General features: G+C 44.5%; 1 protein-coding gene across 3 annotated transcripts in view; it reads left to right on the forward strand.

Annotated features, from left to right (window-relative positions):
* SH2D4A (SH2 domain containing 4A) overlaps positions 1–24,268 on the forward strand; it is a 71,590-nt gene that overhangs the window by 24,162 nt on the left and 23,160 nt on the right. For 2 of the 3 annotated variants that reach the window (XM_023630471.2, XM_023630472.2), the window contains exon 5: positions 20,967–21,047. The exons of the other annotated variant lie outside the window; for it this stretch is intronic. In XM_023630471.2, the coding sequence (XP_023486239.1) occupies positions 20,967–21,047 (81 nt within the window). The remainder of the gene's footprint in view (positions 1–20,966; positions 21,048–24,268) is intronic. 3 annotated transcript variants of the gene reach the window in all.

The following is a 24,268-nucleotide window of genomic DNA, read 5'->3' on the forward strand; positions in this document are numbered from 1 at the left end:
CTCTTCTAGAACAATGGAAGATTTGCCACAACTCTTAGGGTAAAGAATTCTGCTTCACCCTTAGAGCCACAAGAAGCAAACCTGTGGGTTTTGAGAAGAATTGTTTGATCCCTGCTTCAGGGTTTAGAAAAGTTAGGGTCCAGTCTCAAAGCATCTTTCTACACACTCAAGATAATCTTCACAAAAGATTTTTCTAAAGAATATGTTTGTGTTGATTTAAAATTTTCATTTTACCAAGTAGATAGCCAAAAGTCTGGCTGCCCGAGTAAGTCCCAGACACCTTGAGACCAATAGAAGACTCTAGTCTGGGAATGGAGCTCTCTGTCCTCAGAGGCAGCTCTGTGATTTGGGAAGTATCCTATAGTAAATCAATTCCCTTGATAAAATAGAGATTAAACCAGCAACATTGTTTCTTTACAAAGGAAGCTGAGAAAGCTTATAAACATCAGGATGCTTGCCTAGTATCACCTGGTGGAAGCAGCAAGAATTGTTCCCTGAGGTCCTTCAGCTGTAAGCTGCTCTTCTTGTCATGACCCCAGCCTTGGTCCGTTTCAGTCTTGAGATGAAGAGTTGGAAGCAAAGCGAGGCTGAGTGGTTTGTGCAATCTGAGGAGGAGGCTGAAATAATGCCTGGATGGGAGCTGAGTGTATGGTTTTTATTCTAAAAAGCTGTTGTCCTCTACAAAATACCTGCCCTGTCCTTATTTTTGGCAGTGGCAGTAGCTCTTGGGAAACTCAGAAGTGATGCTCTGCTTAATGTGTAGTGAGAGGGTGTGGTTCTTGGTGGATCACAGCAAACACTCAGTGTTACTGGGTGCCTATCACTGAGCTGGAGGTGATGGTGACTATCAGGATTTAGCTGTCACCTAGCCAGGTTCTGAGACGTGCAGGTTGGGAAGCAGATGCCATTCCCAGGCAAGGACAAGTCTGATGGGGAGTTCATAGGAGCCAGAGAAAATGACAGCAATGCACTGTGTGGGCACACTCACCCTCTCTGGGGGAGTCTGGGTGACAACCATGAGTCCCCCGTGACTGAATGGAGATCCTTAGGAACCCCTGATATGGCCAGCCCTCTGAATGTGGTCAGTTTTCCCCCAGCTCTTGTAAGAGAACCTGAGAGAGAAGAGAACAGTCCTGAGTGTGGTGGGAGAATGGCAGGGTATGGTAATTCAAACATAAGCCCCTTTGTGTTTCTCTGTGTGTGTGCACTGTGTAAGTTGGGAACTCCTTAATCAGTGGACTGATTGTCCTTCCTCCAAAGGGGACCTCGAATAAAACTATATCTACTCACTTTTATATTTCATCTCTGGAGAGTTACTCGTTATTTTTACAGAAATGGCCTTCAGAGTGGATCACACTGCGAAACAGGAGATTTTAAAAATTAGAACACAGACATCTGGATTCAAACATTCCAAAAAACAAAAAAAAAGACCTTGAGACTCGCAGATTAAAGTCAGATTCTTCCCTGTCATGTCTTCTTTAACCAAGTGGAATCAGAGATGAGACCTCTTGCCTCTCCACCCCTACCATGCACACGTGCACACACACAACACACACACTTCCCACACTGCCCCGAGGCTCTGATACCTGCTTTTAAGCCTGTCATCTCAGTATAACAACTGATAACAAAAACACGCCAGCAAAGTGTACATTATGACTGTACACTTGACATTGAAACAAGATGGTTTTCAGGTGTATTTTTCACTATCACTCTAACTCATAGCATTGTGTCCCCACTAATGGACAGCAGTCAAGGAGCAACCTGTAAATGATTTTCAGACACAGTGAAAGACCCCACTTAGGGTCTCCTTCGTATCCCTGCCAAACCAAAGGTAAGCTTGGTGTCTGCTCAGAACCCAGCGGTCCTCTAAAACCAGATTTTGGCTGTTTGCCTTTGTAAGGAGAGATGCAGAAGCAGGATACTAAGGTCAGACCACTTCTTTGAAAGAATAGAAAAGAATATGCTGGATTGTTTATCTGGACCCTTGTTCATCCAGGTGCTCCTGCAGAGCAACCAAATTAGGGGCTTTTATGTGGCCTGGGCTTTCTGTAAAGGTTGGGTGGCAGCTTTGGAGCACAGCTCTGTACATGATCTTGTGGGAGGTGAGCGGGCAGGTGGGGAAGCCTGCACTCCAGCTGCATAGATGCCCTGGGCTGGGCCTGGTGGGACCATCTTGGGTTGCCAGGCCCTTGTCTGCAGACAGCCATGTTGCCAATCCCTGAAAGGGAGCCAGGGTCACCTTATAACAAGGAGACCAGCTCTAAACAGAGGGGGAAAATGTGTTCCTGAAACGCAGGCTAGAATTTTGAGGATTGAGTTGCATACGAAGAAAAAAGAGGAATAATTCCAAACAGTAATTGTTTCCTTTGATGTATATTCCCTTCTGGGATACTTGAAGGAAGCAGGTAAAAAGAGACGAGAAATAAATTGTGCCTAATTCAAGAGGAGAGCCACAATGAGAGTGTTACAGGATTACCCTCATGGCTTCCATGTAACTGTAGCAGAATTTCACGGTAGTTTGTAGACTAAACCTTTGTATAAGATAGGATCACAAAATTCTAGGGCCTTAAAAGCCATTTAAGCTGTTGTGTTTTTAAAAACAGAATGTTATAGAAAAAGCTAGCTATAAAGTAAATTACAAAAGAGAAAAACATTTCTAGTCTTGAGAGCTGTACATTATGAAGTTGGTAACACAGTTTTAGTTTGCATGATTGCAAGTGATATTTGCCATAATTCACTTATCCAGCTCACTAGATTCATGTGCTGGGAAGAAAGACGTGGAACCCAGGTCAGGAGGTGGGGTCCTGTCACTGCTGAGGGTCAGCCACTCGACCTCTGGGGCTCACTTTCCTCATCTAAAAATAGAAGGTTGCAGTAGCTGCCTATCACTGGGCTGGATGTGAGAATCAAATGAAATAATATACATAAAAGTCTTTTGTAAAGTATTATGTATGGTATAAATATGATTTTCTGTCATTATTTATAGTTAGGTTCGTGTTTTCCATTGTGGCAAGACTTCCCAAATCAATCATGTTTTTAAGGCTGAGTATTTTCTTAATGATCCCTTCTTGCTTTGTACTTATTCTTTATATTTAGCAATTGCTTTATTTCTCTTGCTTGTCTTTTTTCTTTTCATGGTTCATGTGTCAGGTATCTCCCTGGTGAGATTGTCAGAGTGGCCTTTGAAACACTTCCTATCTGAACTTCTTTGTGCTAACAACCCTTGCAGTTCTGCATGTTGTGTTTCTGAGGAGGTTATTACGCAGTCCTGCTGTTCGCACCTTGCTCTGAGGGCTTGTGGAGGGACGGTGCTGTGCACGTGGACAGATGTTCACCCAGTGTGACAGCTCACTGCTCTAGTACGCTCACAGTAAACTCAGACATGGAAGACAACGTGCTGCTTCAAGGCGTGCTGTGAAATTACACCCCCTGTGAGAGTCTGCTGTCCTGTTAAGTGAGGGTATCCAGTAGTCTCTGTGCATAGATTTTGTCAGGAACAGTGTTAGAGAAATGGGGAAAGGATTCCCTAGGGTCTCTGTTGTCCTAACTCGTGTTCCAGTAAAGTCACTCCACAGGTAGTAAAGTTGATTGTCCTGTTTTTTGTCTTATTAGCCTAGTTGGCCTTAGGAAAATATCTCCATCTTTCTGTATTATTATTCTTCATAACTTTATCAAAGCATGGTTCCATTATTCTGCCTCTCCCATTATTTTAGAAAGAAAAAGCTAAATCCCAATATACTCAAAACCTTAATATTATAGTCATCATTGGGAAATTACCTTTTTATTTAAAATTTTTGGGAATTGGATGATCTGATTATTTCAGTGACCTGGTTAGCAAAATGAGTGAGTTACAGGCCATCAACTTTCAGTTGAATCCCATGTATCCTGATTAATATTTAAACTAGACTGGATACCTTTTTTTTTTTTTTGAGGAAGATTAGCCCTGAGCTAACATCCGTGCCCATCTTCCTCTGCTTTATATGTGGGACGCCTACCATAGCATGGCTTTTGCCAACTGGTGCCATGTCTGCACCCAGGATCTGAACCGGTGAACCCCGGGCCGCCGAGAAGCAAAATGTGCGAATTTAACCACTGCGCCACCAGGCTGGCGCCTTGGATATCTTTTAATAAGTAAGAAAGTGACGAATTTCGAGTGTGTTCATTCATTCACCACATATTTACTGAGGCTCCACTAGTGCCAGTCACTGTTCTGTGTGCCAAGGCTCCAGGTATCAGTGAATTAAGCTGGCCTGCTCTTTGCCCTCGTGGAGGTTATCGTTCTGACCGTCAGTCTGTTAAGGAATACCATGGATTTAAGAGGCATGAGAGCAGGATGAGTAAATACTTAACCTAGTAGTTTGTTTTCAAAAGGAAACTCTTGATTTTAGCCCATTAATTCATCATTTTCATCTTCACCATAAAAATTGAGTGTTAGAAATGTTCTGTTTATTGGAGCTTTCTGGTTTAGTTGGAATTCAAGGTGCTTGGCATTTGATTGCCTAGTCCTGCTTTTAAACAGAGTGAATATCAAGTTAGAAAGCAGAATGAACCATTTTTCAAATCAGTTTTAAAAGTGAATATAATTAGAATAATCTTCATATGACACAGTCTCTGGGTAAATATAATTTGTAATTGTGTAATATCAGTGTTGCTAACAGCATCTTTTGGTAACCCAAGTGCTTATGGAGATTTGAATTGCCTTATTTCTAAGTTTAGCAGTAATTATACGTACAGCATATCTCATTTTATTACACTTTGCTTTATTGTGGTTTGCAGAAATTGGTTTTTTTTTTACAAATTGAAGGTTTGTGGCAACCCTGCATTGAGCAAGTGTGTCAGCACCATTTTTCTAACAGCATTTGCTCACTTGGTGTCTCTGTGTCACATTTTGGTAATTCTCACAATATTTCAAACTTCTTCATTATTATTATATTTGTTACTGTGATCTGCGGTCAGTGATCTTTGATGTTACTATTGTAATTGTTTTGGAGTGCCGAGAACTGCATATATGAATGGCCAGTCTTCGTCGATAGATGTTGTGTGTGTTCTGACTGCTTCACCAAACAGCTGTTTCCCCATCTCTCTCCCTCTCCTTGGACCTCCCTGTTCCCAGAGACACCACAGTACTGAAATGAGGCATTAATAACCCTACCATGGCCTCTGAGTGTTCATGTGAAAGGAAGAGTCGCATGTCTCTTACTTTAAATCAAAAGCTAGAAATGATTCAGCTTAGCAAGGAAGGCGTGTTGAAAGCCAAGAGAGGCCATAAGCTAGGCCTCTTGCACCAGCTAGCCAGGTTGTGAATGCAAAGGAAGTTCTTGAAGGAAATTAAATGTGCTACTCCAGTGAGCACACGAATGATAAGAAAGTGCAACAGCCTTCTCGCTGATACGGAGGAAGCTTTAGTGGTCTGGATAGAAGATCAAACCAGCCACAACACTCCCTTCAGCCAAAGTCTAATCCACAGAAAGGCCCTGACTCTCTTCAATTCTGTGAAGGCTGGGAGAGGTGAAGAAGCTGCAGAAGCAAAGTTTGAAGCTAGCAGAGGTCGGCTCATGAGGTTTAAGGAAAGAAGCCATCTCCGTCACATTAGAGTGCAAGGCGAGGCAGCAAGTGCTGACGTAGAAGCTGCAGCCAGTTCTCCAGGACATCTGGCTGAGATAACCAAGGAAGGCAGCCATCCTGAAACAGATTTTCAGTGTAGACGAAACAGCCTTCTGTTGGAAGAAGATGCCATCTAGGACTTTGATAGCTGGAGAGGAGAAGTCAGTCCCTGGCTTCAGAACTTCAAAGGACAGGCTGACTCTCTTGTCAGGGGCTAACACAGCTGGTGACTCTAAGTTGAAGCCAGTGCTCATTTCCCATTCTGAAAATCCTGGGGCCCTTAAGAGTTCTGTTAAATCTACTCTGCCTGTGCTCTGTAAATGGAACAACAAAGCCTCGATGACAGCACATCTCTTTACAGCATGGTTTACTGAATATTTTAAGCCCACTGTTGAGACCTATGGCTCAAAAAAAGATTCCTTTCAAAATATTACTGCTCATTGACAGTGCACTGTCACTCAGAGCTCTGACTGAGATGTACAATGAGAGTAATGTTGTTTTCATACCTGCTAACACAGCATCTGAAAAAATCTGGAAAGGATTCACCATTCTAGATGCCATTAAGAACATCCATGATTCGTGGGAAGAAGCCAAAATATCAGCAATAACAGGAGTTTGGAAGAAGTTGATTCCAACCCTCATGGGTGACTTTGAGGGTTCAGGACTTCAGTGTGGGAAGTAACTGTAGACGTGGTGGGAACAGCAAGAGAACTAGAATTATAGCTGGAGCCTGAAGCCATGACCGAATTGCTGCAATCTCATGATAAATCTTTAACGGATGAGCAGTTGCTTCTCATCGATGAGCAAAGAAAGGAGTTTCTTGAGATGGAATCTACTCCTGGTGAAGATGCTGTGAAGACTGTTGAAATGACAACAGAGGATTTAGAACATGACATAAACTTAGTTGATAAAGCAGCAGCGGGGTTTGAGAGGACTGACCCCAATTTTGAAAGAAGTTCTGCTGCGGGTAAAATGCTATCAAACAGCCTCACAGGCTACAGAGAAACCATTCATGAAAGGAGGAGTCAATCAGTGTGGCAGACTTGGTTGTTGTCTTATTTTAAGAAATTGCCACACAGCCCCAACCTTCAGCAGCCACCACCCTGATCAGTCAGCAGCTGTCAACATTGAGGCAAGACCCTCCACCAGCAAAAAGATTACAATTTGCTGAAGCCTCAGATGATGGTTAGCATTTTTTAGGAATAAAGCACTTTTTAATTATGGTATGTACATTGTTATTTAGACATATGCTATTACACACTTAATAGACTAGAGGATAGTGTAAATATAATTTTATATGCTCTGGGAAACCAAAAAATTCATGTGACTCACTTTATTGTTTTGGTTAATAAATATTTTGAGGCAGTTTTTATTTTTAAATAGGAAGCAGATGAGATTGCGTTCACTCTGTCCATAAGGTTTCAGCAGAAGTCTCTGTAATGTAGCCGATGGCAGGTGACTGCATGGCTTCCCAGTGTGAGGACAGACATATGTTCCCTCTGGGTCCCCCCACAAAAGGAGCAGGCCATAGACATGGAGAGGACATGGGTTTCAGTTCCTGCTTTTCCACCTACTAACAGGTCACTTACCTCTTTGGTAAAGGGACAGTAGCTGCTTTGACACCCTTAGAGGGTCAATATGAAAGTAAATGATGTGTTGGACTTGCAAGTGCTGTGTAAGCAAAGTTATGCAGGTAGGTGGGTACTTTTCCTCCCTGTCTTGTGTTGCAAATAGGAGTAACTAGAGAACATATTCCCTGGAACACAGCGTCATGTGGGAGCTTCGGGGAGGCCTGGCCCCCGCTGCCGGAAACCGCCTCCGCGCTCTGGGATGCCCGGTCCGAGTGGCAGCAGGGCTCCTCAGGTCATCTTCCTCTGGTACTGGCGTCATGAATGATCACTTCTGAGCCACTGATCTGGCTGTTTTGATAAAGGAAATCTCTTTTGGGTCACACTGTTTTCAGTCTTTTGCCTTGCACTTGGTGTATTTCATGGGTGTGTAGAACACGTAAGCGTTTCCGAATGGACCTACTCTACACAAGGCTTAGTTAAGTTCTTCATATTATTTTAACACTGGGATAGTGGCAAATCTTGGTTCATCTTGAAAATTAAAATTTTTATAAATGTGATTCTTAGTGTGTGTTAGTTTTAGAGTCTTAGACATATCAAAGTACTTGAATAGGGGTATTGATCTCTAGGGAGGTTGTTAACCTAATCAATTACTTATGCTAACTTTTCCACTCAAAAACCTAACTTATGAGCTTTTGTCTGCTGCAACAAAACCGAAAGCTTCAAGGAAAGGACGTCAACTCTCACTGGCACCAGTAGGTGGGGCTGAAGGTCACAGTGGTCCCTTTAGTGCCCAGCCTCATGTCCTTTTTGGTTCATGTGTCGGCGCATGGTTTTGAGTTATTTCGAGATATTAATAACCCCATCACATCTCATAAGAGCAAAAGCAGTCAGCGTGTTGAAAGTGCTAGTAAGAAAAGGCATAGGACAATGAAAGAAAAAAATTAAGATAAAAAAAAGCCAGTGGTGAGAAAACAGTGTTGTGTGTCTATATGAGATGAATAGTTCAGCTGAAGGAATACTTCTAAGGGACAAGGAATAACTCACACTGTTTCAAGTGTTATACCCATGCAGATGACAGTAATAGGCAAGTGATGGGGGAAACACAGTTGACAAAGTAGATGACACGTTGGAAGATAGCTTAGAAAAGCAGTGTCAGATGCCCGTTAGCCTGATACTAATTCAGGAAACAACCAACAGTTTGCTCCGGAGCTTAGAGGCTGAGCATGGTGGAGGTGCTGCTGACAACACCCTGGTCTGGAGCTCTGCTGGCCGCACAGGTTCGGGTCCTGCTGAAACAGACCAGGGAGAGTCTGGGACGCAGCTGGCGCAGCTGGAGCCTTATCCACAGCACCTGAGGAAGGGTCAGCGAGGACGATCCTCCGCCTCCTAATTTTCACATAGAAGAAACTGATCCTTTGTGCAAAGTGATGCCCCACAGATTTTGTATCATTGAGGAAAGGAGAGTGAGCCTGCTTCTAAAGCTCACATTCCTTATGGTGGAAACATATTGAGAGACTGCAAGCCCCAGCCCTTCGAAGCCATGTTGGACTTTGGAACAGACAGACGTACACAAAGCTTGTTGGAACAGTTCTCGCCTGTTCATAAATAGAGGGCCGGGTGACTGTTCTGCTTTGGGTGCAGAGCAGCTCTGTATCCTTTTATAATATTAAAATAAGAAGAAAGTGAGACAGAATGTGGTAAGTAGCAGTTGTGAAACCTACAGGATTCTAATGAAAGTAATCTTTGCCAAGTAATAAGCATAAGAAATCTGGTGACCTACAACTCATTTTCCTAAATGACAATGTTGACATGGTGGAAAAAGCATAAACTCTAGCACAAGCCAGCTGAGTGTAAGCTACACCACTCCTCAGAGATCCACTTTCTTTATCTGAAAATTGAGTATTATGTTTCCCATCCATCAGAGATGTTGTGAGGAGTAAAAATAACACTAGCAAAGTCGCTAACATGGCGTCTGGTCATAACAGGCCTTCAGGGACTAGTGGCCATCAGTGGACTTAGTGTTAATAGCAGTCCCCATGATTAGTAAACAATCTCGGCAGAGAGCTTGAAGTATCACTTGCAATTGTTGTGGGCAGTTTTATCAGCTGAGATAGACTCAACTTTTGTAATATAGTCATGTGCCGCATAATGACGTTTCTGTCAACGGCAGACTGCATATACGACTGCGGTCCCATAAGATTATGATGGAGCTGAAGAGTTCCTACTGCCTAGTGACGTCACAGCCATCGTAACATCGTAGCGCCACACATTACTCACGTGTGTGGTGATGCTGCTGTAAACAAACCCGCTGTGCTGCCGGTCGCATAAAGTACAGCACATACAGTTATGTACAGTGCATAACACTTGGCAATAAACAACTGTTACTGGTTTATGTATTTACTATACTTTTATGGTTATTCTACAGTGTACTCTTTCTGCTTATTAAAAAAAGCTTACTGTAAAACAGTATGCAGTGTTATGCCAGCAGCAGCCTCACACACCTTGTGTTTACTGCATCTCTTGATTGCGTCATTTTCTCTTGTGGTTGACTAACCTCCCATTGTTTTGTTCATCATGGCCCCTTATCATACAAAATCCACTGCCAATGTTGCCGGTAAGAGACCACATTGAGTGATTGACCTGGAAACAAAACTAAAAGTGATTAAGGACTACAAAGGTGGAAAATCAGTGATGGTTATTGCTCACTAGTCAGGCGTGTCCCATTCCACCCTAGCTATGATCTTGAAGAACAAGAATAAAATGATGGAAGCTGTTAAAGGAGCTGCTTCATTGAAGGCAAGAAGACTAACAAGGGCCTAAATCAGACGTGGAGAAACTTCTAATGAGCTGGACTGAAGACCAGACACAGAAGCATATCCCTCTCAGTAACATGATGATCACGCCAAAGCCAAAAGTTTGTCTGTGATGTTGAAAGAAAAGGCTGGGCCCAACTACGATGTTGCATTTACTGCTAGTTCCGAGTAATTTAAACTGCTTGAGAAGTGTTGTTCATTACATAGTGTGAAAGTGAGTGATGAGTCTACAAGTGCTGATGCAAAGGCAGCTGAAGAATTTTTGGAAACCCTAGATTTCCAAATTGTGGAGGAAAATTACCTGCCAGAGCAAATGTTCAATATGGATGAAGCCTCCCTATTCTGGAAACGGATGCCTGAAAGGACTTTCATCCACAAGGAGGGCACGTCAGTGCCAGGTTTCAAGGCTTTTAAGGACAGGATAACAGTCTTGCTTGGGGGCAATGTTGCAGGCTACAAATTGAAACCCTATCTCATCTAGCACAGTGAGACCCCAGGACCTTCAGACGTATCAGTAAGCACACACTGCTGGTGCACTACAGGAGCAATAAGAAGTCATGGATGACCCAGCTCCTCTTCCAAGATGCCCTCCTGAATTGCTGTGCCAGCAAAACAGAGAAGTACTGTTTGGAGAAGAAAATACCTGTCAAGATTTTGGGTTTTGTTGATAATGCTCCCAGACATCCTCCTTTTATTGGTGATCTTCTTCCCAATATCAAAGTGGTGTTTCTCCCTTCAAACACCACCGCTTTGATCCAACCAATGGATCAGAGTTATAGCAGCTTTTAAGACCTACTACCTGAAGAGGACCTTTGCCCAGGCTGTTGCTGCAGCTAAGGAAGACACTGAGAAGACACTGAGGTAGTTCTGGAAGGATTACAACATCTCTGACTGCATCAAGAACCTTGCTTGTGCTTGGGGTGGTGTCACCAAGGAGTGTACGAATGGCACCTGGAAGAAGACACTCGAGGATCATCTGTGACTTCAAAGGATTTGCCAAGGATGAGGATGCTGCAAAAACCAACAAGGCCGTGGTTGAGATGGCAAACAGCTCTACCCTGGGTGTGGGTGAGGATGACACCGGGGAGCTCCTAGAGGTGCTTCCTGAGGGACCAACTCATGAAGGGTTGCTGGAACTGGAACAGGAATGCAGAGCTGAAGAAGAGGCAAGAGGAAAGGAAACTGCAGGAGAAGAAAAAGAAGAACCCCCGAGAAGATTCACAGTGAAGGGTTTAGCAGAAGCTTTTGCAGACCTCAACCAGCTCCTTAAGAGTTTGAAAACATGGACCCCAACACCAAAAGGTTTTCAGTAATAGAAAGGAATGTTCTTGGTACATTATCTGCTTACAAGCAAATCTATGATGAGAAAAAGGAACAAACCAAACTACCATGGACACACTTCTGAAAAGAGTGACACCTCCTCGAGAAGAGCCTCAGGCAGGTCCTTCAGGAGGTGTTCCAGAAGAAGGCATTGTTATCACAGGAGATGACAGCTCCATGCGTGTCATTGCCCCTGAAAACCTTCCAGTGGGACAAGATGTGGAGATGGAAGACAGTGATGCTGATGATCCTGATCCTTTGTGGGCCTAGGCTGATGTGCGTTTTTATCTTAGTTTTTAACAAGAAAGTTTAAAAAGTAAGGAAAAATAAAAAATTTTTAAAATAGAAAAAAGCTCATAGAAGGAGGATATAAAGAAAGAAAATGGGGCCAGCCCGGAGGCGCAGGTGTTAAGTGTGCACTTTCTGCTTCGGCGGCCCAGCCCCGGGGTTTGCCAGTTTGGATCCTGGGTGCGGACATGGCACTGCTTGGCAAGCCATGCTGTGGTAGGCGTCCCACGTATAAAGTAGAGGAAGATGGGCACAGATGTTAGCTCAGGGCCAGTCTTCGTCAGCAAAAAGAGGAGGATTGGCAGCAGTTAGCTCAGGGCTAATCTTCCTCAAAAAAAAAAAGAAAGAAAGAAAGAAAATATTTTTGTACAGTGTACAGTGTGTTTGTGTTTTAAGCTGTGTTGTTACAAAAGAATCGAAAAGTTTAAAAAATTAAAAACTGTATAAAGCAAAATAGTTACAGTAAGCTAAGGTTAACTGTTATTTTTTTTTTTTTTTTTTTTTTTTATTAATGTTATGATAGATTACAACCTTGTGAGATTTCAGTTGTACATTTTTGTTAGTCATGTTGTGGGTACACCACTTCCCCCTCCGTACCCTCCCCCCACCCCCCCTTTTCCCTGGTAACCACCAATCAGATCTCCTTCTCAATATACTAATTTCCACCTATGAGTGGAGTCATATAGAGATCGTCTTTCTCTGACTGACTTATTTCGCTTAACATAATACCCTCGAGGTCCATCCACATTGTTGTGAATGGGCCAATTTCGTCTTTTTTTATGGCTGAGTAGTATTCCATTGTGTATATATACCACATCTTCTTTATCCAATCATTAGTTTCTGGGCATGTAGGCTGGTTCCACGTCTTGGCTATTGTAAATAATGCTACAATGAACATAGGGGTGCAACGGACTCTTGAGATATCTGATATCAGGTTCTTAGGATAGATACCCAGTAATGGGATGGCTGGGTCATAGGGTATTTCTATTTTTAACTTTTTGAGAAATCTCCATACTGTTTTCCATAGTGGCTGTACCAGTTTGCATTCCCACCAACAGTGTATGAGGGTTCCTCTTTCTCCACAACCCCTCCAACATTTGTCGTTCTTGGTTTTGGATGTTTTTGCCAATCTAACGGGGGTAAGGTGATATCTTAGTGTAGTTTTGATTTGCATTTCCCTGATGATTAGCGATGATGAACATCTTTTCATGTGTCTATTGGCCATATTCATATCTTCTTTTGAGAAATGTCTGTTCATGTCCTCTGCCCATTTTTTGATCGGGTTGTTTGTTTTTTTGTTGTTAAGCAGTGTGAGTTCTTTGTATATTATGGAGATTAACCCTTTGTCGGATAAGTGGCTTGTAAATATTTTTTCCCAATTAGTGAGCTGTTTTTTTGTTTCAATCCTGTTTTCCCTTGCCTTGAAGAAGCTCTTTAGTCTGATGAAGTCCCATTTGTTTATTCTTTCTATTGTTTCCCTCAACTGAGGAGTTACAGTGTCCGAAAAGATTCTTTTGAAACTGATGTCAAAGAGTGTACTGCCTATATTCTCTTCCAAAAGACTTATTGTCTCAGGCCTAATCTTTAGGTCTTTGATCCATTTTGAGTTTATTTTGGTGTGTGGTGAAAAAGAATGGTCAATTTTCAATCTTTTGCATGTGGCTGTCCAGTTTTCCCAGCACCATTTGTTGAAGAGACTTTCTTTTCTCCATTGTAGGCCCTCTGCTCCTTTGTCGAAGATTAGCTGTCCATAGATGTGTGGTTTTATCTCTGGGCTTTCAATTCTGTTCCATTGATCTGTGGACCTGTTTTTGTACCAGTACCATGCTGTTTTGATCACTGTAGCTTTGTAGTATGTTTTGAAATCGGGGATTGTGATTCCACCGGCTTTGTTTTTCTTGCTCAGGATTGCTTTAGCAATTCACGGTCTTTTGTTGCCCCATATGAATTTTAGGATTGTTTGTTCAATTTCTGTGAAGAATGTTCTTGGGATTCTGATTGGGATAGCATTGAATCTGTATATTGCTTTAGGTAGTATGGACATTTTAACTATGTTTATTCTTCCGATCCATGTGCAAGGGATGTCTTTCCATCTCTTTATGTCATCGCCTATTTCTTTCAAGAGAGTCTTGTAGTTTTCATTGTATAGATCCTTCACTTCCTTGGTTAAGTTTATCCCAAGGTATTTTATTCTTTTCGTTGCTATTGTGAATGGGATAGAGTTCTTGAGTTCTTTTTCTGTTAGTTTATTGTTAGTGTATAGAAATGCTACTGATTTATGCACGTTAATTTTATACCCTGCTACTTTGCTGTAGTTGTTGATTATTTCTAATAGTTTTTCTGTGGATTCTTTGGGGTTTTCTATGTATAAGATCATGTCGTCTGCAAACAACGAGAGTTTTACTTCTTCATAACCTATTTGGATTCCTTTTATTTCTTTTTCCTGCCGAATTGCTCTGGCCAGCACCTCCAGAACTATGTTGAATAGGAGTGGTGAAAGTGGGCACCCTTGTCTTGTTCCTGTCCTCAGAGGGATGGCTTTCAGCTTTTGTCCATTGAGTATGATGTTGGCTGTGGGTCTATCATATATGGCCTTTATTATGTTGAGGTACTTTCCTTCTATACCCATTTTACTGAGGGTTTTTATCATAAATGGATGTTGGATCTTGTCGAATGCTTTCTCTGCATCTATTGAGATGATCATGTGGTTTTTGGTTTTCATTTTGTTAATGTAGTGTATCACGTTGATTGACTTGCGGATGTTGAACCATCCCTGTGTCCCTGGTATAAATCCCACTTGATCATGGTGTATAATCTTTTTGATGTATTGCTGTAATCGGTTTGCCAAAATTTTGTTGAGGATTTTTGCATCTATGTTCATCAGTGATATCGGCCTGTAGTTCTCCTTCTTTGTGTTGTCCTTGTCAGGTTTGGGGATCAGAGTGATGTTGGCTTCATAGAATGTGTTGGGGAGTTCTCCATCTTTCTCAATTTTCTGGAACAGTTTGAGGAGAATAGGTATTAAGTCTTCTTTGAATGTTTGGTAGAATTCTCCAGAGAAGCCGTCTGGTCCTGGACTCTTGTTTTTGGGGAGGTTTTTGATTACCGTTTCTATTTCCTTACTTGTGATTGGTCTATTCAGATTCTCCATTTCTTCCTGATTCAGTTTGGGGAGATTGTAGGAGTCTAGGAATTTGTCCATTTCTTCCAGGTTGTTCAATTTGTTGGCATATAGTTTTTCATAGTATTCTCTTATGATCTCTTGTATTTCATTGGTATCTGTTGTGATTTCTCCTCTGTCATTCCTGATTTTATTAATTTGCGATTTCTCTCTTCTTTTCTTGGTGAGTCTGGCTAGGGGTTTGTCAATTTTGTTAATTCTTTCGAAGAACCAACTCTTTGTTTCATTGATCCTTTCTATTGTCTTTTTTGTTTCAATATCGTTTATTTCTGCTCTTATTTTTATTATTTCCCTCCTTCTACTGACTCTGGGCCTTGTTTGTTCTTCTTTTTCTAGTTCTGTTAGGTGTCGTTTGAGGTTGCTTACGTGAGCTTTTTCTTGTTTAGTGAGGTGAGCCTGTATTGCGATGAATTTCCCTCTTAGGACTGCTTTTGCTGCATCCCAAATGATTTGGTATGTCGTGTTCTCATTTTCATTTGTCTCCAGATAATATTTGATTTCTTCTTTAATTTCTTCAATGATCCATTGTTTGTTGAGAAGCGTGTTGTTTAGTCTCCACATTTTTGCACCTTTCTCTGCTTTTTTCTTGTAGTTGATTTCTAGTTTAATAGCGTTATGATCAGAAAAGATGCTTGATATTATTTCAACTCTCTTGTATTTATTGATGTTTGCTTTGGTTCCCAAAATATGGTCAATCCTTGAGAATGTTCCATGTGCACTTGAGAAGAATGTGTAACCTGCTGTTTTTGGATGAAGTGTTCTATATATATCTATTAAGTCCATCTGGTCTAATTTTTCATTTAATTCTATTATTTCCTTGTTGATTTTCTGTCTGGATGTTCTGTCCATTGGTGTTAATGGTGTGTTGAGGTCCCCTACTATTATTGTATTGTTGTTGATGTCTTCTTTTAGTTCTATTAAGAGTTGCTTTACAAATTTTGGTGCTCCTGTGTTGGGTGCGTATATATTTATAAGTGTTATGTCTTCTTGGTGGAGAGTCCCTTTTATCATTATATACTGTCCCTCTTTGTCTTTCTTTATCTGTTTTGCTTTGAAATCTACCTTGTCTGATATTAGTATAGCGACACCTGCTTTCTTTTGTTCATTATTAGCTTGGAGTATTGTTCTCCATCCCTTCACTCTGAGTCTGTGTTTGTCTTTGGGGCTGAGGTGTGTTTCCTGGAGGCAGCATATTGTTGGATCTTGTTCTTTGATCCATCCTGCCACTCTGTGTCTTTTGATTGGGGAGTTCAATCCGTTTACATTTAGAGTGATTATTGAGACGTGGGGACCTACCACTACCATTTTGTGTCTTGTTTTCCGGTTTTCTTCAGTTTCCTTTGTTTCTCGTCCCATGGTTTAATCTGTTCTGATGTAGAGCTGCTACTCTCTGTTGTTGTCCTTCTACTTATCTCCTCTGCTCTTGGTTTTGTAGCCCCTTTCCTTTTTTGGATTTTTCAGGAATGAGGGTTTTCCTGAGGATTTCCTGAAGAGGAGGTTTTGTGGCAATGAACTCCCTTAATTTTTGTTTATCTGGGAAAGTTTTTATTTCTCCATCGTATTTGAAGGATATTTTCGCTGGGTAGAGAATTCTCGGCTGTAGGTTTTTGTCCTTCAGATTTTTGAATATATCATTCCACTCTCTTCTAGCCTGTAAAGTTTCTGCTGAGAAATCTGCTGATAGCCTGATGGGGGTTCCTTTGTAGGTTAGTTTCTTTTGCCTGGCTGTCCTTAATATTTTCTCCTTGTCGTTGACTTTTGCTAGCTTCACTACTATATGCCGTGGAGTTGGTCTTCTTGCATTGATAAAGTTTGGAGATCTATTGGCTTCTGTCACCTGAAGATCCATCTCCCTCACCAGATTTGGGAAGTTCTCAGCCATTATTTCTTTGAATAGGTTTTCTGCCCCTTTCTCCTTCTCTTCTCCCTCTGGTATACCTATAATCCTTATGTTGCATCTCCTAATTGTGTCTGATAATTCTCGGAGAGTTTCTTCATTTCTTTTAAGTCTTGTTTCTCTCTCCTCCTCTGCCTGCAACAATTCTATATTGCCATCTTCCAATTTGCTAATTCTTTCCTCCATATTATCGGCCCTACTGTTCAGAGCATCTAGATTTTTCTTAATCTCCTCTATTGTGTTCTTCATTTCCAGTATTTCTGTTTGGTTCTTCTTTATCGTATCAAACTCTTTTGTGACATAGCTCCTGAACTCGTTGAGTTGTCGGTCAGAATTCTCTCTTAACTCAGTGAGTATTTTAATGATGGCTGTTTTGAAGTCATCATCATTTAGGTTATATATCTCATTTTCTTTGGGATTGTTTTCTGTGTATTTGTTACTTTCTTTCTGTTCTGGAGATTTAATGTATTTTTTCATATTGCTTGATGATGTTGATTTGTGCCTCCGCATGGAGATAGAGTTTAGTTGCTCCTTTCACTTGTTTCAGCTGCTGCGGTGGGGGGAGCAGCTGTTTATACTTCACCAACCAGGAACCCTGTCCGTAGTTGCTAACTGGGCCTGGGCCCCTCTTCGTAGCCACAGTGGCCCTTTGGATTCCCTCCTCTGCCGTGGGGCCGTCACGGGGGGCTTCAGACTGCAGGTGCCTACTGTTGTTGCCCACCTAGATGCGCTCTCTCCTTGGGGTCTGCAACGGTGTTATGGGCTTTTCCAGCGGCCAGGGGTGGGATCACTTTTATTTGTCGCTCGGTTGCTGTCGGCACCCACCAAATCTCACTTGTCCTCTATGGGTCGCAGGAGAGCTATTGGCATCTTATACAGTCTGTGGTTAGTACACCTAGCTATGCTGCTTTTGCCCTGGGGTCTTCCAGCCTTGTGGCTGGCGGCTGGGTGCCTTCTACTGGTGCTGTGCAGAGGCTTTCCCTAAGGCTTCTGTGAGCCTGTAGGGTTTCCCCCTAGGCTACTAAGCTGGGTCTCTGGAACTCTCTCGAGCCCCAGTCCTCTCCGAGATCTCCGGCAATCCCTAGCCTCACCGGGTGGGCAACGGCAGCTGGGGGTCGCCCCGCCCTCTGGGCTTCTCTCCGGGCCTCTGCCGGGAGCCCTGAGTGCTCAGCGTGGCCCCTCTGCTACCGGCAGACAGAGAGTTTTGTCTGCTGCCTGGGGGAGCTCCGGCACTTCCCCTCCGGGTCGCCGATCCGGCCTTTGAAAGTTCCCCCGCCCCGTTCCTCTCCGAGATCTCCGGCAATCCCTAGTCCCCCGGGGCGGGCAACGGCAGCTGGGGGTCGCCCCGCCTTCTGGGCTTCTGTCCGGGCCTCTGCCGGGAGCCCTGAGTGCTCAGCGTGGCCCCTCTGCTACCGGCAGACAGAGAGTTTTGTCTGCTGCCTGGCGGAGCTCCGGCGCTTCCCCACCGGGTCGCCGGACCCGCCTTTGAAAGATCCCCCGCCCCGGTCCTCTCCGAGATCTCCGGCAATCCCTAGTCCCACGGGGCGGGCAACGGCAGCTGGGGGTCGCCCCGCCCTCTGGGCTTCTCTCCGGGCCTCTGCCGGGAGCCCTGAGTGCTCAGCGTGGCCCCTCTGCTACCGGCAGACAGAGAGTTTTGTCTGCTGCCTGGGGGAGCTCCGGCACTTCCCCTCCGGGTCGCCGATCCGGCCTTTGAAAGTTCCCCCGCCCCGTTCCTCTCCGAGATCTCCGGCAATCCCTAGTCCCCCGGGGCGGGCAACGGCAGCTGGGGGTCGCCCCGCCTTCTGGGCTTCTGTCCGGGCCTCTGCCGGGAGCCCTGAGTGCTCAGCGTGGCCCCTCTGCTACCGGCAGACAGAGAGTTTTGTCTGCTGCCTGGCGGAGCTCCGGCGCTTCCCCACCGGGTCGCCGGACCCGCCTTTGAAAGATCCCCCGCCCCGGTCCTCTCCGAGATCTCCGGCAATCCCTAGTCCCACGGGGCGGGCAACGGCAGCTGGGAGACCTCCGTGCCCACCGTGTCTCTCTCTGGGACCCTCCGGGCGCCCCGAGCACCAGGCCGGGTCTCCCCGCCAATGGCGGGGAGAGACTCTCCCCGCGGGCTCAGGTGTGCAACTCCAAAGTTTCCCTCTGCGTTTAGGAGTAATTGCGGGGGGTTTAAGTAGGGTTCTGGTCACCTGTTTCCACCGTCGCTCCTCTGTTGTGTTCTCGCTCCTGCCCTAGATGTGTGTGGATCCTCTGGGGGCGTCCGTTGGAAGAAAGCCGCTTGCGGGTACTAGGCTGCCCGTCGGGGTCGGAGAGTTTTCACCTATTTCCACATCCTCCCGGAGGAAAGTCCGTCCGCCTTCCGATGTATAGTCGCGTGGGTGTCTCAGACGTCCTGAGATGCTGTCTGGATATCCTTTGTCAAGCGATAAGTGTCCAAATAATTGTAGACTCGAAGGGCGAGAGACAAAGAGGACTACTCACGGCGCCATCTTGGAGACCACCCTCCTCTCGGTTAACTGTTATTGAAGAAAAAAATTTTTTTAATAAATTTAATGTAACCTAGGTGTGGTGTTTTTAAAGTCTACCGTAGCGCACAGTAACATCCTAGGCCTTCATATTCACTCCCCACTCTCTCACTGACTCACCCAGAGCAACTTCCAGTCCTGCAGGCTCCATTCGTGGTGAGTGCCCTATAGAAGTGTACCATTTTTTGTCATTTACACTGTATTTTTTCTGCTTAGATATGTTTAGCTTACCACTGTGTTACAGTTGCCGGCAGTATTCAGTACAGTAGCATACTGTGCAAGTCTGTGGCCTGGGAGCAATAGGCTATGCCGTATAGCCCAGGTGTGTAGTGAGCTACACCGTCCAGGTTTGTGTGAGTGCACTCTCTGATGTTCACACGACGAGGTCACCTGATGACGCGTTTCTCAGAACGTGTCCCTGTTGTTAAGTGATGCACAACTGTAGACCAAAAAAGCAATGGCTAAAACACAGGAGAAGTTCATCTTTCTCCCTCAGCACACCCAGGATGGGTGCTCTGGTACAGGGGGGCTCAGGTCCACACCGTCATTCAGGGACTCAGGCTTCTGATGGCTCGGTTGTCTTTAGTGGTAGCATGACTGCTATCACCATTCCAGCCCAAAGGAAGGGGCAAGTGGCCTGGAGGCGTGCGTGAAGGAGATTTTAAGGGCCAGATAGAAATACCAGTTATCGCCTGCCTTATATTGGAGATAACGTATTCACGTGGCACACCTAACTGTTAGGGCAGCTGGGAAACGCAGTGTAGCCGGGTAGCCACATGCCCAGCTACTGTAAAAGAAGGGCAGAATTGAGAGGTAGCCATCCTGGTTTATTACATGGCATAGTAATGGCCTTAAAGTGCTCCACAATGAATCTTGCTATCAACTTTTTGCTGAAAATTTGCAGCCAGTTTCTGATCACACATAAGGCACATAGTGATGGTAATGTGGGTTGTGGATGGCTATGTGGAGCCATCCAGGGCCTTTGTGGCCCATGCTGGGACTTGGCCCAGACTCTGCATTTAGGCCAGGGACAGGGTGATGGGGACATGTGTAACTGACCTGGTCTTGAGGCGCCCTGTGTGGTATGCCAGCTTGGTCACAATGCCAGAGGGGTTGGCATGTGGCCAGCGGGAATGACACCAGGGGAATCAGACAATGGATCTGGGAACCCCACTGACAGGTGTTGCCTCCTGGGAAATCCATCTAGAGCAGCAGAAACCTAGATGCTGTGCTGGGTGACAGGGCAGGGGGAGGAGAGAGGAGGAATGTGATCAGGCAGGGAAAGTGGGCAGGCCTCCCAGGCACCAAACAGTATTCCAGGCATGCCTCCAGTCCTAGACAGGGAGCAAGGCATATGCAGTTATGTGGCAGAGACTAAGCATTTCTCTGGTCTGAACTGGAACAGGGGATAGGTTAGAGCAGGGATTAAGAGAGGAAGAAGAGAATTTGAATTACAGAGTCATGTTGATGTCTAGAAGTCATCCCAGGGGCCCAGCGCAGCTGGGAGCAAGACCCAGACACTTACTTGTAATGAGCAAACCACCAGCTCCAGGCTCTTGGAAGCCCTACTGAGTGGGGAGGCTGAGGCTTCCCATGCCTGCCGCCTTGGTCATGACTGGCTCAGGAACTCAGGGGCTGGTGGATCCAGTTGTGAGGGTGGGGGCAGCATTAGGGAACATTGAAATGAGGAAATGCGTTTACAGATTATCTTCTGAAATTGCACTGAAGCTCTAAATGGTATAAAAATGTGTTTCATTTAATTTCTAGTCACCCTCCAGTTCCTCAAGAAATATTCAACAGATGTTGGCAGATTCTATCAATCGTATGAAGGCATATGGATTTCACCAGGTAAAAGACTCAATTCTGTCTTCAGGGGACTAAATGCATAGCCATTTCCACTATGTTTACTAAATACTAAATTGGTCTATTAGTCTCATGCAGAAATGATATTAAGCAGCAGAACGTGAGGTCTGTCGTTAAAAGCTTGTGAAATAGCTATTTATCTTTACCTGTTTATCTGGAGTTGGAAGTCTTGAGTATCATGGAAAAAACAGAGGCCAAGACATACCTACGACCCTCCTCACAGAAGATCTAAAACAGAGACAGTACTGGGCTGCTGGCAACACTGAGGGCTGATTTCAGAGCGACAGATGAAGCACTGAACTTGCAGAAATAGTGAGTTCAGATCAAGTTCCTCGTGTGTTCGTTGTTTCTGTGAATCTGTCCCTTTACGATAAGCAGTCTCTTGTGCCATCCATGTCCACTGTGCAGGAGCTCCTTCGGGCACTCAGATCTCGCTCGCGTCCATCCAGACGCTTGAGTCCGCTTCCTCCATCGTCTAGATTGTTACTGTACATCGCTCACAATAAACGAGCCGTAGACTGGCACTTGGAAACCATAGTAGGATTTGACCTGTAGAAAGTCTGAAAAAGTAGGTAAGATACGAGACTACAAAAAGAAGGTTCTGAGTGACCACAGGCCTGAGACTGGGGCCGTGGTAGAGGCCAGCCCCAAGGCCCACGTTCCTGCAGACGATCGACTCCCTGACTCCTCTCTAGGGACCTGCGTGAATGGGAGAGCTCACATGTCTGAGACTTAAAGGGATTGTGCTGGACTTTTGGAGCTGTCATCCCAGTGCGCAAACTGCTGATATAATACGTACCTCTTTCTAAAACAGCAGCATGAAGCATCTAAAGGACATTTTCAATAACGCTGCCCAGATTACGTTGTATTATCTTAAATGAGGACAGATGAGAAAGACGAAGGATCTTTGTGTTCATTCAACCAATTTTTATTGCGTTTCTCCTATGTTCTGGGCACTGTCACGGGCATTGGAGACACAGTGAACAAAACAGCTAAAGTCCCAGTCCTCAGGAAGCTTGAGTTCCAGGTGGGGAGACAGATGGTAACCATTTCTTTGAATTGTCATAAGCGCTGTGGATCAGAATAATGCAGGATAAGGGAGCTGAGGAATGCTGGAGAGTGGGAACTGGTTTCTTATCATTTACACTGAGAGGGCCGCTCTGCGAAGGCGATACTGGAGTAGAGACCTGAAGGAATGAGGGCAGGAGCTGTGCGGATGGCTGGGGAGAGTATTTTGCAGGCCAAAGGAAGAGCACGTATAGACGCACAGAGGCAAGAGCCCACTTGACTTGGTCAAGGAGCGGCAGAGCAGTCAGGGCAGGAGAAGGCAGAGGGGGGCAGAGAGACCCTGCAGACCTCCATGAGGACTGGTATCTAGGGGATATTTCCAGCCAGGATGCTAGATGAGATCATCCGGAGAGTGAGTTTAGATGGAAGAGAGAAGTGGTCTGAGGTCTGAGGTCCATCAGAGTTTAGACTGGGCCTGAGGTTTCTTGTCTCTAGACTGAGGGGTGGACAAGATGAGTGGCGCTCAGACGTTTTAGGTGTGACACAGCTAGGCTTCCACAGCTTTCACTCCCTCTCACGAGAATGCCCCGGGCTGTGCCATTTCATCCCTTCTTCTCCACCTTAGGAAATTACGTCAGAATTCAAGCAAATGGATGAGAGGCCACTTACCAAGCCTCTGTGTGGTACAAAGCTAATGCAACAGACCCTTCCCGCCCCGGGGCCGTGGGACGTGTCTCCGTCCACAGGCCCAGACGAGGTGTTCTGTAGGAGACGTTTCGACAGCTCGAGCCCTGGACGTCCGGGCCAGTGTCCAGCCTCAGTCCTGCTGCCTCACTGCCAGCCTTCACCTGGACTTTCCCAGCGTGGTCACGGTCCCCCTCCTGGACCTGCAGGCTCCCAGCAGACACTTCTAAAGAAGGAACAACGCTTTTCTAAATAAAGATCAACTTGTAAAGATTTTGCTAAAAGTAAATTTTCTGGAGGAATTCTTACAGAAACTCAGGACAAGTTCTAAAGTTTTCTAGCTGCTTTGAATAAATACAGCGGTTAGGGCCAGCTCTCATCTGCTGTTACTCTGTGAAACTCAGTAATTTTGTCTCCTTTCCCCATACATGATTACACCGCAGATGAAAAGGCATAGGCCGTATCGCACTCTCCGACATTTGAGTACTGTCTTATTAACCAAGTACCACCTGAATTATTATTGACTTAATATTTTCCCTTAAGTAGACTCACCTTGTAAACTTCGTGCTTTTCCTAAGCAACGATATCCACGATATCATAGTTCAATGCTGTAACTATATTATTTCTAATCATTTTAAAACATGCATGTGGAAGACAATGCTCCACTTTTAATTTTTTTCTGTTTAAGCTTAGAAAGTACCAGCAGCATTTCCTATGTATTTTAGGTTTGTAAACAGCTTCAGTAAGGGCATGGCAGATTTTAATAGTCATTTCAAACTCCAAAAGCTGTTCTTTGTTTTTTATAATATTGGTAGACAAAGGGGGCTCTGCTCTAGAATGTAAGAAAAAAGATGAAAACAATAAATACACAGTTAGTGACATTTGAAGTGATTACCACCCTGTTCTGTGAGAACTATGATTTATGACTTCCCACGATGATTAAAAACAAGTTTCACAGCATCAAGGTTTATATTTTAGTTGTGGTGAAATAATTGAACAGCAAGAAGGTCTCTGTCTTTCTATAGGAACGCATGAAAGAAACCCACCCGATGTCTCTGTGGTGCAGAGCGAAGCAGGTCCGTCTCTCTGACCACCCCCCAGCCCCCAGCCAGCCGAGGCTTCTCTTTAGCTCACCAAGTGTAAATTCACCTTCCTCACAAGCACGCAGGAGGCTGTAGCCAAATAAACAGGAACTTTTGAGGTCAAGTGATTTGGTGTGTTGATTTCTCTAGTTAAAAACTAATTCCCTTGAATGTACTTGATGCCGTAGAACCATACACTTAAAAATGCTTAAGATGGCAAATTCTATTTTCTGTATATTTTACCGCACACACAAAAAGATGAATTCCTTTTTAAAGGAAGACTCATGTTTCTTATTTTGTATTTTCCCTTCTCAAAGAGGATGCTTCTTAAGCCACCTTTTTGAGCCCCTAAAATCACGCGTAGGGACCACCCTTCCAGACCGGTGGTTTGAGGGTGCACACGGACACTGCTCCAGGATCGCGCCGTTGTTC

The sequence above is a fragment of the Equus caballus genome, chromosome 27 (genome assembly GCF_041296265.1).
Source record: "Equus caballus isolate H_3958 breed thoroughbred chromosome 27, TB-T2T, whole genome shotgun sequence".
NCBI lineage: Eukaryota > Metazoa > Chordata > Mammalia > Perissodactyla > Equidae > Equus > Equus caballus.